This window comes from Elephas maximus, chromosome 3 (assembly GCF_024166365.1).
Source record: "Elephas maximus indicus isolate mEleMax1 chromosome 3, mEleMax1 primary haplotype, whole genome shotgun sequence".
Classification (NCBI taxonomy): domain Eukaryota; kingdom Metazoa; phylum Chordata; class Mammalia; order Proboscidea; family Elephantidae; genus Elephas; species Elephas maximus.
In genome coordinates this window covers 10349174-10364050 of record NC_064821.1, presented here as the reverse complement: position 1 = coordinate 10364050, position 14877 = coordinate 10349174, and the positions used below count along the sequence as shown (strand labels likewise).

Below are 14877 nucleotides of genomic sequence, written 5' to 3'. Positions count from 1 at the left end.
TTGTAGGTCTGGAGTTGAGAAAAGAGGTCCGGGGTGAGTATATACACTTGGGAGTTGTCAGGGTATAGGTAATTATTGAAAGCCATGTCTGGAGGAGATCACCAGGGAGTGAGTGTAGGTAGAGAAGAGAAAAAGTGTATGGACCAGCCCTGAGAGCTCCAGTATTGACAGGAGGAACCCAGAAAGGTGGCTGAGCAGGAGCAATCAACAATCTAGGGCCCATGGGCCTGATCCAGTACCCAGTCTGTAATTTGTTTTTGTAAATAAGGTTTTATCGGAACACAATCACAGCCATTCAATTACACGTTGTCTATGCCTGCTTTCATATTGACTTACAATATGCTTACATATTGACTTGGCCACCTGACATCTAAAGCCCTGGGTGCTACACATGGTTTATGCTCAGCTGGTAACCGAAAGGTTGGAAGCTTTGAAGCCACCCAGTGACACTGTGGAAGGCCTGGTGATCTGCTTCCTGTAAAAATTACAGCCAAGGAAACTCTCAGTGCAACATGGGGTCGCCATGAGTTAGAGTCGGTTTAATGGCACAGGACAGCAACCGCCTGACATCTAAACCTGAGTACTTCATAGGCATCTTAAAGGTAGCGTATTCAAAACTGAACTCTTGCTAGGGAAAGCCTAGCAAAGACAGTAATTCAAAGATGAGGGATGGATCACATTAGGCTAAATGTTCTTATCTTCATCTCATTTCCACTTTATCAGATGAGAAACAACATTCTCTATGCCTGAGCAACCCAGCTCTGCAGTTGTTGTTGCAGGCCATCAATTCGATTCTGACTCATAGCCACCCCATATGACAGTAGAATTGTCCTATAGGGTTTCTGGACTGTGGTCTTTATGGGAGCAGATTTCCAAGTCTTTCTCCACTGGAGCCATTGGGTCAGCTCAAACTGCCAACCTTTCAGCTAGTAGCCAGAGTGCTTAACCATTTGTGCCACCAGGACTTCTTAACCCAGCGCTAGCACACCAATGAATACCTGCCTCTGGGTACCTACCAAGATAATGATGGCCACTGGTCCCAAGAAGCTCCAGATAAAGCCTTTATCAAGCTTCAGCCAGCAACTGTTGAGAGAGAGAATGTGACCACTTACCAGTTGTAGTCAAGTCGATTCCATATAGCCAAATAGTCTCGGTTCAAATCCCAGCTTCCCTCCCATCCACTAATTAGGCAAGGTACCCAAACTTTGGCGTTACAGCCAAATAAGTCGAGCTCTGTTGCTGATAATACTAACGTGTCTTGTTGATGTGAGAGTTAAATGAGACAACGGACATTGTTGTTAGGCGCCATCAAGTTTGCTCCAAGTCATAGCGACCACGTGTACAACAGAAAGAAATGTGGCCCAATCCTGCTCCAGACTCACAGTCATTGTCATGTATGAGTCCACTGTTGTAGCCACTGTGTCAATCCATCTTGTTGAGGGTGTTCCTCTCTTTTGCTGACCTTCTACTTTACCAAGCATGAATGATATCCTTCTCCAGGGACTGGTACATCCTGGTAACACGTCCAAAGTATGTGAGACAAAGTCTCGCCATTCTTGTTTACAATGAGCATTCTGGCTGTACTTCTTCCAAGACAGATTTTTTCTTTCTTCTGGCAGTCCATGGTATAGTCAATATTCCTCCCCGATACTACAATTCAAAAGCAAAGGTGTCACGTTGATGACTAAGGTGCACCTGATCCAAGCCATGGTCGTTTCGGTTGCCTCCTATGCATGTGAAACCTAATGAACATAAAGCCCTCAAAACAATGCCTAACAGATAGTAGGCACTTACAACTATTAGATACCATGACTATCTGGACTTGACCACTATCAAAACCCAACGAAACCCATTGCCATCGAGTTGATTCTGACTCACAGAGACCCTATAGACCACCACAGGTTTATATACGTGTGTGTGCGTGTATGTATACGTATATATATAAAGATATGGTGGTTTCAGGACACAAGAAGATGACAGATGAGACCACTGAGTGTTTTTTTTTTACTGCTTCTTTTTTCCCTGGTGGTACAGTGCTTAAAAGTGCTCCGCTGCTAACGGAAAAGTTGGCAGTTCAAACACACCAGCTGTTTCATGGAAGAAAGATGTGGCAGTTTGCTTCCGTAAAGATTTACAGCCTTGGAAACCACACGGGGGAGTTCTTTTCTGCCCTATAGGGTCATTATGAGTCTGGATCGACTGGACGGCAGTGGGAGTGGGTTTTTTTCCCTACCTAAGACAACACTAAGCAATATTCAGACACCAACTTCCTATTTCTCACCTCTCAGCAGAAGATGGCCTATTTCTTTATATTACAAGCAGTCCTACCACCACCACCATCATCACCACTACCAGTTGCCATTGAGTTGATCCTGACTCCAGGCGTCCCCATGTGTCGGAGTAGAACTGTGCTCCACAGGGTTTTTGATGCTGAGTTTTCAGAAGTAGATCACCAGGCCTTTCATCCGAAGCATCTCTGAATGAACTCAAACCTTTGTGAGAAGGTAGAGGGCTTGGATTCAGGGTCTCCTAGCAGAATGTGAGCAACACCAGGGGTTATTAGTTCAGGATCTGGATTTTCAGATGCAGTCAGACGTGGGGCCTAGTCTGCCACCTACAGACTGTATGGTCTGAGCCTCAGCTTCCTCCTTAATGTCTCAAAGACAGCAAACTATATCAAAACATATAAAAATCAAAACAAGATGGCTCCAGCAAGTGACCAAAATAATTAGATAACTTTTGGTTGAAGGAAAGGCATTGGAACTACCTAATATGGAATTCAAAAGACTAATATTTAGGGATCTCCAAGAAATAAGAAAAAAGGTCAAGAAAAATGCAGACAAAACCAAGGAAAAAATCATGGAAAACACGGACAAAAACCAATGAAAACATACCCCAAATCAAGGAAAACACAGACAAAGCAACAGAAGAATTAAGGAAAAATAATACTAAAACAAAATGTCAAAATAAATAAACAACTAGAAATAATACAAAAACAGCAACTAGAAACTAAAAAGAAAAACAACAAAGATTCAGAAATGGATGCTCAAAAGATTTTTTTTTAAATAATTTTTCTTGTACTTTAAGTGAAAGTTTACAAATCAAGTCAGTCTCTTATATATAAACTTATATACACCTTACTCCATACTCCCATTTACTCTCCCCCTAATGAGTCAGCCCCCTCTCTCCTTCCAGTCTCTCCTTTCCTGACCGTTTTGCCAGTTTCTGACCCCCTCTACCCTCCCATCTCCCCTCTGTACAGGAGATGCCAACACAGTCTCAAGTGTCCACCTGATACAAGTAGCTCACTCCTCATCAGCATCTCTCTCCAACCCATTGTCCAGTCCATTCCATGTCTGATAAGTTGTCTTCTGGAATGGTTCCTGTCCTGGGCCAACAGAAGGTTTGGGGACCATGACCCGGGTTCTTCTAGTCTCAGTCAGACCATTAAGTCTGGTCTTTTTATGAGAATTTGGGGTCTGCATTCCACTGTTCTCCTGCTCCCTCAGGGGTTCTCTGTTGTGCTCTCTGGCAGGGCAGTCATCGATTGTGGCCAGGCACCATCTAGTTCTTTTGATCTCAGGATGATGTAAGTCTCTAGTTCATGTGGCCTTTTCTGTCTCCTGGGCTCACAATTATCTTGTGACCTTGGTGTTCTTCATTCTCCTTTGATCCAGGTGGCTTGAGACCAATGGATGCAACTTAAATGACCGCTTGTTAGCATTTAAGACCCCAGACGCCACACTTCCAAGGTGGGATGCAGAATGTTTTCTTAATAGAATTTATTTTGCCAATTGACTTAGAAGTCCCCTGAAGCCATAGTCCCCAAACCCCCACCCTTGCTCCGCCGACCTTCGAAGCATTCAGTTTATCCAGGAAACTTCTTTGCTTTTGGTCCAGTCCAGTTGAGCTGACCTTCCCTGTATTGAGTGGTGTCCTTCCCTTCACCTAAAGTAGTTCTTATCTACTATCTAATAGGTAAATAACCCTCTCCCTCCCTCCCCCCTCTCGTACCACAAAAGAATGTGTTTTTCTCAGTTTATACTATTTCTCAAGAACTTATAATAGTGGTCTTATGCAATATTTGTCCTTTTGCATCTAACTAATTTCACTCAGCATAATGCCTTCCAGGTTCCTCCATGTTATGAAATGTTTCACAGATTCATCACTGTTCTTTATCAATGCGTAGTATTCCATGTGCGAATATACCATAATTTATTTATCCATTCATTTGTTGATGGACACCTTGGTTGCTTCCAGCTTTTTGCTATTGTAAAGAGTGCTGCAATAAACACGGTGTGCATATATCTGTTCGTGTAAAGGCAATTATTTCTCTAGGATTTATTCTGAGGAGTGGCATTTCTGGGTTATATGGTAGTTCTATTTCTAACTTTTTAAGGAAATGCCAGATAGATTTCCAAAGTGGTTGTACCATTTTACATTTCCACCAGCAGTGTATAAGAGTTCCATTCTCTCCACAGCCTCTCCAACATTTACCATTTTGTGTTTTTTGGATTAATGCCAACCTGTTGGAGAGAAATGGAATCTCATGGTAGTTTTAATTTGCATTTCTCTAATGGCTAATGATCGAGAGCATTTTCTCATGTCTCGTTAGCCGCCTGAATATCTTCTTTAGTGAAGTGTATGTTCATATCTTTGCCCAATTTTTAATTGGGTTGTTTGTCTTTTTGTGGTTGAGTTTTAACAGAATCATATGGATTTTAGAGATCAGGCACTGGTCGGAGATGTCATAGCTGAAAATTTTTTCCCAAACTGTAGGTGGTGTTTTACTTTTTTGGTGAAGTCTTTAGATGAGCATAGGTGTTTGATTTTTAGGAGCTCCCAGTTATCTGGTTTCTCTTTGTCATTTTTAGTAATGTTTTGTATTCTATTTATGCCTTGTATTAGGGCTCCTAACGTTGTCCCTATTTTTTTCTTCCATGATCTTTATTGTTTTGGTCTTTACGTTTAGGTCTTTGATCCACTTGGAGTTAGTTTTTGTGCATGGTGTGAAGTAGGGGTCCTGTTTCACTTTTTTGCAAATAGATATCCAGTTATGCCAGCACCATTTGTTAAAAAGACTGTCTTTCCCCCAATTAACTGACACTGGGCCTTTGTCAAATATCAGCTGCTCATATGTGGATGGATTTATATCTGGGTTCTCAATTCTGTTCCATTGGTCTATGTGCCTGTTTTTGTACCAGTACCAGGCTCTTTTGACTACTGTGGCTGGATAATATGTTCTAAAAGCAGGTAGAGTGAGGCCTTCCATTTTCTTCTTCTTCTTTTTCAGTAATGCTTTACTTATCCAGGGCTTCTTTCCCTTCCATATGAAGTTGGTGATTTGTTTCTCCATCACATTAAAAAATGTCATTGGAATTTGGACGAGAAGTGCATTTTTTATATAGATGGCTTTTGGTAGAATAGACATTTTTACTATGTTAAGTCTTCCTATCCATGAGCAAGGTATGTTTTTCCACTTGTGTAGGTCCCCTTTAGTTTCTTGCACTAGTACTTTGTAGTTTTCTTTATATAGGTCTTTTACATCTTTGGTAAGATTTCTTCCTAAGTATTTTATCTTCTTGGGGGCTACTGTGAATGGTATTGATTTGGTGATTTCCTCTTCGATGTTCTTTTTGTTGGTGTAGAGGAATCCAAGTGATTTTTGTATGTTTATCTTGTAACCTGAAACTCTGCTGAACTCTTCTATTAGTTTCAGTAGTTTTCTGGAGGATTCCTTAGGGTTTTCTGGGTATGAGATCATGTCATCTGCAAACAGAGATGATTTTACTTCTTCCTTGCCAATCCGGATGCCCTTTATTTCTTTGTCTAGCCTAACTGCTCTGGCTAGGACCTCTAGCACAATGTTGAATAAGAGTAGTGATAAAGGGCATCCTTGTCTGGTTCCCGTTCTCAAGGGAAATGCTTTCAGGCTCTCTTCATTTAGAGTGATGTTGGCTGTTGGCTTTGTCTATAATTTAGAGTGATGTTGGCTGTTGGCTTTGTATAGGTGCCCTTTATTATGTTGAGGAATTTTCCTTCAATTCCTATTTTGCTGAGAGTTTTCATCATAAATGGGTGTAGGACTTTGTCAAATGCCTTTTCTGCATCAATTGATAAGATCATGTGGTTTTTGTCTTTTGTTTTATTTATATGGTGGATTACATTAATGGTTTTTGTAATATTGAACCAACCTTGCATACCTGGTATAAATCCCACTTGGTCGTGGTGGATTATTTTTTTGATATGTTGTTGAATTCTATTGGCTAGAATTTTGTTGAGGATTTTTACATCTATGTTTATGAGGGATATAGGTCTGTAATTTTCTTTTCTTGTGATGTCTTTACCTGGTTTTGGTATCAGGGATATGGTGGCTTCATAGGATGAGATAGGTAGCATTTCATCATTTTCTATGCTTTGAAATACCTTTAGTAGTAGTGGTGTTAACTCTTCTCTGAAAGTTTGGTAGAACTCTGCTCAAAAGAATATTTTAGGAGAAAATTCGAAACAATGGAAGACAGAATCAGTGAGATTGAAGTCAAATTCACGGGAGCCACTTTGTTTGAGGAAACATCAGATAAAAGAATGAAGTAAAAAAAACAAACCTAAGGCTTACGTTGGACACAAGAGTAAAAATTTACATGTGATCGAAGTTTCAGAACAGGGGAAGAAAATGGAAAACACAGAAAAGACTGTTGAAGATTTGCTGGCAGAAAACTTCCCAGATATCTTGAAAGATGAAAAGTTGGCCATCCAAGAAGCTCAACAAAACCCTTATAGGCTGGATCCCAAAAGAAAGTTACCAAGATATACCATAATCACAGTTGCCAAAACCGAAGACAAAGAAAGGATCCTGAGAGCTGCTTGGGAAAAATGAGTAATCATTTACAGGCAGGAAACAATAAGACAACACGCTGATTACTTGTCAGAAACTATGCAGGCAAGAAGGCAATGGAATCACATATATAAAACCTTGAAAGAAAAAAACTTCCAACAAAGAAGAATATACCCCGCAAAACTCTCAAATACAATGGCAAAATTACAACATTTCCAGATAAAGAGAAATTAAGAGAACTCATAAGAACCAAATCAAACTTTCAGGAAATAGTAAAGGGTGTCCTTGAGTTAGAGAACCAACATCAGACCACAACCTGAGTCTAGCACACAGGACAGCATCAGACAGATACCAAGCTAGGTAAAGAAGTCTCAATAACAAAACAAAGCTAAAAGACTTAATACAGGGAAACAGAGACATCAATCTGTAAATGATGACAGCATCAAAATAATAAAAGGGGGGAATAAATGGTGTGGGTATAGATCTTTCCAATGAAGAGGAAGTCAAGGCCACAATAAAATAACAATAAAAGGAATGCAGCACAGAAATGTAAGAGAAATACAGAAAACATTTGCGCCACAAAACAGCATAACAATATGACAGCAATAAGATCATACCTACCTATAATCACACTGATTGTAAATGGCTTAAATACGCCCATAAAGAGACAGAGAGTGGTGGAATGGATGCGGGGCGGGGAACAACCCATCAATACACTGTCTACAAGAAACACACCTTACAACGAAGATATAAATAAACTAAAAATTAAAGGATAGAAAAAAACATATCAAGCAAACAGTAACCAAAAAAAAAAAAAAGAAAGAAATGGCTAATACTAATCTCAGATAGAATAGACTTTAAGGCAAAGTCCACCATAAGGACAAGGGAGGGCATTCTAAATATCTGTACACAAATGACAGGGCTCCAAAATACATAAAACAAACTCTAACACCACTGAAAAAAGAAATAGTTAGACAAAAATAGGAGGAGATTTCAACACACCCCTTTCGGTAAAGGACAGAACATCTAGAAAGTAACTTAACAAAGACACAGTAGATCGAAAGGCCACAATCAACCGGCTTAATCTCATAGACATATATAGAACACTCCACCCAATGGCAGCAAAGCATACATTCTTTTCAAAAGCACCTGAAACATTCTCCAGAATAGACCACATCTCAGGTCACAAAGCAGCCCTCAATAAAATCCAAAACTTTGAAAAAACACAAAGCATTTTCTCTGATCCAATGCCATAAAAGTAGAAATCAATAACAAGAAAAGCAAGGAAAAAGATCAAGTACATGGAAACTGAACAACACCTTCCTTAAAAACAACTGGATAGCAGAAGAAATCAAAGAGAGAATTAAAAAATTCCTAGAATCAAATGAGAATGAAAACATATCATATCAAAACCTTTGGGACACAGAAAAGGCAGTGCTTGAATGTCAATTTATGGCAATAAATGCACACATCAAAAAGGAAGAATGGGCCAAAATCAAAACATATGCCCTATAACTGGAACAAACAGAACAGCAAAGGAGGCCCACAGCCACCAGAAGAAAGGAAATGATAAACATTACAGAAGAAATAAATGAACAGAGAACAGAAAAAACATTTGGAAGAATCCACATGACCAAAAGTTGGTTCTTTGAAAAGATCCACAAAATCAACAAATCATTGGCCAAAATGACAAAAGAAAAACAGGAGAGGAAGCAAATAACTCAAATAAGAAATGAAATGGGTGACATTACAACAGACCCAACTGAAATAAAAAGAATCATAACAGAATACTATGAAAAATTCTATTTCAACAAATTTGAGAACCTAGAGGATATGAACACATTTCTAGAAACACCAATCTACTTAAACTAACACAAACAGACAGAAAATCTGAACAGACCCATAACAAGAGAAGAGATTGAAGAGGTAATAAAAAAAAAACTCCCAAGACAAGAATCACATGATCATGTCAATTGACCAGAAATGGCATTTGATAAAGTCCAATACACATTTCATATAAAAACCTTCAATAAAGTAGGAATAGAAGGGAAATTCCTCAACATGATAAAAGGCACCTAGGCAATATTAACAGCCAACATCACACTCTACAGAGGGAGGCTGAAAGCATTCCCCCTGGCAACAGGAACAAGACAAGGGTGCACTTTATCACCACTCTTGTTTAACATTGTACTGGAAGCACTAGCTAGGGCAATAAGGCAAGATAAAGAAATAAAGGGTATCCAAATTGGAAAGGAAGAAGTGAAACTACCCCTATTCACAGATGATGTGATCCTATACATAAAATATCCAGATGTTTCCACAAAAAAACTACTGAAACTAGTAGAAAGATGCATCTCAGTAGCAGGATACAAGAGCACCATACAAAAATCAGTTGGACTCATACACCAAAAAAAAAAAAAAGAACATTTAAAAGGAAACCAGGAAAACAATATAATTTATAATACTACCCAAAAAAATGATAAAGATTATGGGAGAAACAACAGAACAATACTAGGGGCCCTAACACACATCATGAGTAGAATACAAGCCATAACTAACAATGCACAAACCCCAGAAGATAAGCTTGATAACTGGGAGCTCCTAAAAATTAAGCACTTACGCTCATCAAAAGACAATATGGGGAAGGTCAGCACAACTGGACCAAGACAAAGTAATAGAACCTTTGTAGACACGTCCAAACACCTTGAGGGGAAAGAGGCCAAGATGGCGGACTAGGTGGACGCTACCGCGGATCCCTCTTGCAACAAAGACTCGGAAAAACAAGGGAATCGATAACATGCATAACAATCTACGAACTCTGAACAACAAGCACAGACTTAGAGACGGAAAACGAACAAATACGGGAAGACAGCGACCGTTTTCAGAACCAGGAGCCAGCGTACTAGCCGACTACCTGGAAAATCTAGTTTCCCAGTGATGGCTCGGAGACAGCAGTCCATATCAAACCACACAAAGAAACAGACCATGACAGCTTCTCCAACCCCCAAACAAAAGAATCAAAATCTTTCCCAAATGAAGATACAATCCTGGAATTATCAGATACAGAATATAAAAAACTAATTTACAGAATGCTTAAAGATATCACAAACGAAATTAGGATAACTGCAGAAAAAGCCAAGGAACACACTGATAAAACTGTTGAAGAACTCAAAAAGATTATTCAAGAACATACTGGAAAAATTAACAAGTTGCAAGAATCCATAGAGAGACAGCATGTAGAAATCCAAAAGATTAACAATAAAATTACAGAATTAGACAACGCAATAGAAAGTCAGAGGAGCAGACTCGAGCAATTAGAATGCAGACTGGGACTTCTGGAGGACCAGGGAAACAACACCAACATAGCTGAAAAAAAAATCAGATAAAAGAATTAAAAAAAATGAAGAAACCCTAAGAATCATGTGGGACTCTATCAAGAAGGATAACTTGCGAGTGATTGGAGTCCCAGATCAGGGAGGGGGGACAGAAAACACAGAGAAAATAGTTGAAGAAATCCTGACACAAAACTTCCCTGACATCATGAAAGACGAAAGGATATCTATCCAAGATGCTCATCGAACCCCATTTAAGATTGATCCAAAAAGAAAAACACCAAGACATATTATCATCAAACTCACCAAAACCAAAGACAAACAGAAAATTTTAAAAGCAGCCAGGGAGAAAAGAAAGGTTTCCTTCAAGGGAGAATCAATAAGAATAAGTTCAGACTACTCAGCAGAAACCATGCAGGCAAGAAGGGAATGAGACGACGTATACAGAACACTGAAGGAGAAAAACTGCCAACCAAGGATCATATATCCAGCAAAACTCTGTCTGAAATATAAAGGAGAAATTAAGATATTTACAGATAAACACAAGTTTAGAGAATTTGCAAAAACTAAACCAAGACTGCAAGAAATGCTAAAGCAGATTGTTTGGCCAGATGACCAATAATATCAGGTACCAGCACAATACAAGGTTACAAAACAGAACGTCCCGATATCAACGCAACTCAAATAGGGAAAGCACAAAAACAAACAAATGAAGACTAATTCTAAAAAATAAATAAATAAACAAAATAATACACACAACAGGAAATCATGGAAATCAAGAGATAAACGATCACAATAATTAAAAAGAGGGACTAAATATAGGAGGCATTGAACTGCCAGATGGAGAGTGATACAAGGCGATATAGAACGATATAAGTTGGGTTTTTACTTAGAAAAATAGGGGTAAATGAAAAGGTAACCACAAAAAGGAATACCAATTCCATAACTCAAGAAAAAAGCCAAGAAAAACGTAACGACTCAATAAACACAAAGTTAAACATTATGAAAATGACGATCTCACAAGCTACTAAGAAAAACGTCTCAGCACAAAAAAGCATGTGGAAAAATGAAATGGCCAACAACACACATGAAAAGGCATCAAAATGACAGCACTAAAAACTTACTTATCTATAATTACGCTGAATGTAAATGGACTAAATGCACCAATAAAGAGACAGAGAGTCACGGACTGGATAAAAAAACACGATCCATCTATATGCTGCCTACAAGAGACACACCTTAGACTTAGAGACACAAACAAACTAAAACTCAAAGGATGGAAAAAAATATATCAAGCAAACAATAAGCAAAAAAGAAGAGGAGTAGCAATATTAATTTCTGACAAAATAGACTTTAGACTTAAATCCGCCACAAAGGATAAAGAAGGACACTATATAATGATAAAAGGGACAATTGATCAGGAGGACATAACCATATTAAATATTTACGCACCCAATGACAGGGCTGCAAGATACATAAATCAAATTTTAACAGAATTGAAAAGTGAGATAGAGACCTCCACATATATAGTAGGAGACTTCAACACACCACTTTCGGAGAAGGACAGGACATCCAGTAAGAAGCTCAATAGAGACACGGAGGACCTACTTACAACAATCAACCAACTTGACCTCATTGACTTATACAGAACTCTCCACCCAACTGTTGCAAAATATACTTTTTTTTCTAGTGCACATGGAACATTCTCTAGAATAGACCACATATTAGGTCATAAAACAAATCTTTCCAGAATCCAAAACATCAAAATATTACAAAGCATCTTCTCAGACCACAAGGCAATGAAGCTAGAAATCAATAACAGAAAAACTAGGGAAAAGAAATCAAATACTTGGAAAATGAACAATACCCTCCTGAAAAAAGACTGGGTTATAGAAGACATCAAGGAGGGAATAAGGAAATTCTTAGAAAGCAACGAGAATGAAAATACTTCCTATCAAACACCTTGAGGGAACGACTTAATGAGGCTGAGGGCTAGGGACCTAGGCCTCGGAGGACAACTAGGTCAACTGGTATAACATAGTTCATAAAGAGTGTTCTACATCCTATTTTGGTGAGTTGCGTCTGACATCTTGCAAGTTTGGGAGGAGCCATCTAAGACACAAGGAAAACATTAGTCCAAAGGAATAATGATAACATCCTCTAGCAGCCTGACCCCTGAGCCCAGAAGAACAAGATGGTACCTGGGCACCACCACCGACTACTCTGACAGGGGTCACGGTAGGGCGTCCTGGACAGAGCTGAAGAAAAACCTAGAACAAAATTCAAATTCATACACACACACACACACACACACACACACACACACACACACACAGACTTACTGGTATGACAGACACTGGAGTAATCTCCGAAGCTACAGCCCCCGGACACCCTGCTAACTCAGAACTAAAGCCACTCCCAGAGTTCACCTTTCGGCAAACATTAGACAGGTCTACGAAACAGTATTGGCCATTTTGAGTCAGAAAACCATATGGTCTACTATGCCAGGAATGACAAATTGAAGAGGAATGGTGTTGCATTCAGCATCGAAAAGAACATTTCAAGATTTATCCTGAAGTACGACATTGTCAGCGATAGGACAATATCCATAAGCCAACAAGGAAGACCAGTTAATACGACTATTATTTAAATTTATGCACCAACCACTAAGGCCCAAGATGAGAATATTGAAGATTTTTACCAACTTCTGCAGTCTAAAATTGATCGAACATGCAATCGAGATGCACTGATAATTACTGGTGATGGGAATGTTGGAAACAAGAAGAAGGATCGGTAGTTGGGAAACATGGCATTGATGATAGAAATAATGCTGGAGACTGCATGATAGAATTTTGCAAGACTGACGGCTTCTTCATGCAAATAGCTTTTTTCGACAACATGAATGGTGACTATTCACGTGAACCTTGCTGGATAGAATACACAAGAATCAAACTACATCTGTTGACAGAGACAATGGAAAAGCTCAATATCATCTGTCAGAACGAGGCCAGGGGCCGGCTGAGGAACAGACCCTCAATTGCTCACATGCCAAGTGCAAGTTTAGGTGAAAGAAAATTAAAACAATTAACAAAAGCCACAGTAGAACCTTGAGGACACCCCACCTGAATTTAGAGACCATCCCAAGGATAGATTTGACGCATTGGACACTAATGACTGAAGACCAGATAGGCTGTGGGCCGTCTTAGTCATCTAATGCTTCTGTAACAGAAATACCACAAGTGGATGGCTCTGACAAAGAGAGGTCTATTCTCTCACAGTCCAGAAGGCTAGAAGTCCGAATTCAGGGCACCGGCTTCAGGGCAAGGCTTTCTCTCTCTGTCAGTTCTGGAGGAAGGTCTTCGTCACCACTCTTCCCTTGGTCTGAGAGCATCTCAGCGCAGGAACCTCAGGTCCAAAGGATGTACGCTGCTCCCGGCATTGCTTTCTTGGTGGTATGAGGTCCCCCCATCTCTCTGCTCACTTCTCTCTTTTATATCTCAAAAGAGATTGGCTTAAGACACTACCTAACCTTGTAGACCTCCTCAACATCACTGCTGCCTCTAATCCGTCCTATTACATCACAGTGATAGGATTTACAAGCTATAGGGAAATCACATCCAAAGATAAAATGGTAGACAATCATACAAGGGAGTCATGATCTAGTCAAGTTGACAGATATTTCTGGGGGACACAATTCAATCCATGACAGATGATATCCAGGCCATCATACATGAAGAAAGCAAGAGGTCATTAAAAAGACAAGAAAGAAAGACCAAAGTGGATGTCAGAAGAGACTCTGAAACTTGCCCTTGAACTTAGAGTGGCTAAAGTGAGTGGAAGAATGATGAAGTAAAAGATCTGAAGAGAAGATTTCAAAGGGCAGCTTGAGAAGACAAAGTAAAGTATTATAATGACACGTGCAAAGACCTGGAGTTGGAAAACTGAAAGGGAAGAACAAGCAGGGCATTTCAATCACCGCATAATATGCGAAAGCTGGACAGTGAATAAGGAAGACTGAAGAAGAATTGATGCCTCTGAATTATGGTGTTGGCAAAGAATATTGAATAAATCACGGACTGCCAAAAGAAGGAAAAAATCTGTCTTGAAAGAAGCACAACCAGAAGAAGTAAGAATTCGTCTCAAGTTCTTTGAACACGTTAACAGGAGGGACCAGTCCTGGAAGAAGGACATCATGCTTGGTAAAATACCAAACCAAAAAAACCAAACCCAGTGCCGTAGAGTCGATTCCGACTCATAGCGACCCTGTAGGACAGAGTAGAACTGCCCCCTAGAGTTTCCAAGGAGTGCCTGGCGGATTTGAACTGCCGACCTTTTGGTTAGCAGCCGTAGCACTTTACCACTACGCCACCAGGGTTTCCATATGTATATACATATATATAAAGATATGGTGGTTTCAGGACACAAGGAGATGACAGATGAGTCCGCCGAGTGTTTTTTCTTCAGGGTCAGTGAAAAAGGAGGAGACTCTCAACCAGATGGATTGACACAGTGGCTGCAACAATGGCTCAAACAGCAAAGACTGTGAGGATGGCACAGGAGTGGGCAGCGTTTCGTCCTGTTGTGCACAGGGTCGCTAGTGTCGGAACTGACACGATGGCACCTAACAACAACAACAATATATTCTTCACCTTTAAAAATGTCGTTATTATAAGGATGATTGTTACAATGAGAAAAACAGCAATAATAATC

At 39.6% G+C, this 14877-nt stretch overlaps 2 protein-coding genes across 2 annotated transcripts in view; both read right to left on the bottom strand.

Moving 5' to 3' along the window:
* ADGRE1 (adhesion G protein-coupled receptor E1) overlaps positions 1-14877 on the bottom strand; it is a 216419-nt gene that overhangs the window by 89758 nt on the left and 111784 nt on the right. The gene's annotated exons all lie outside the window — the stretch shown is intronic.
* Positions 1-14877, bottom strand: part of LOC126073122 (adhesion G protein-coupled receptor E4-like) — a 58505-nt gene that overhangs the window by 10078 nt on the left and 33550 nt on the right. The window contains exon 8 of the mRNA XM_049879377.1: positions 1017-1083. Coding sequence (XP_049735334.1) covers positions 1017-1083 — 67 coding nt within the window. The remainder of the gene's footprint in view (positions 1-1016; positions 1084-14877) is intronic.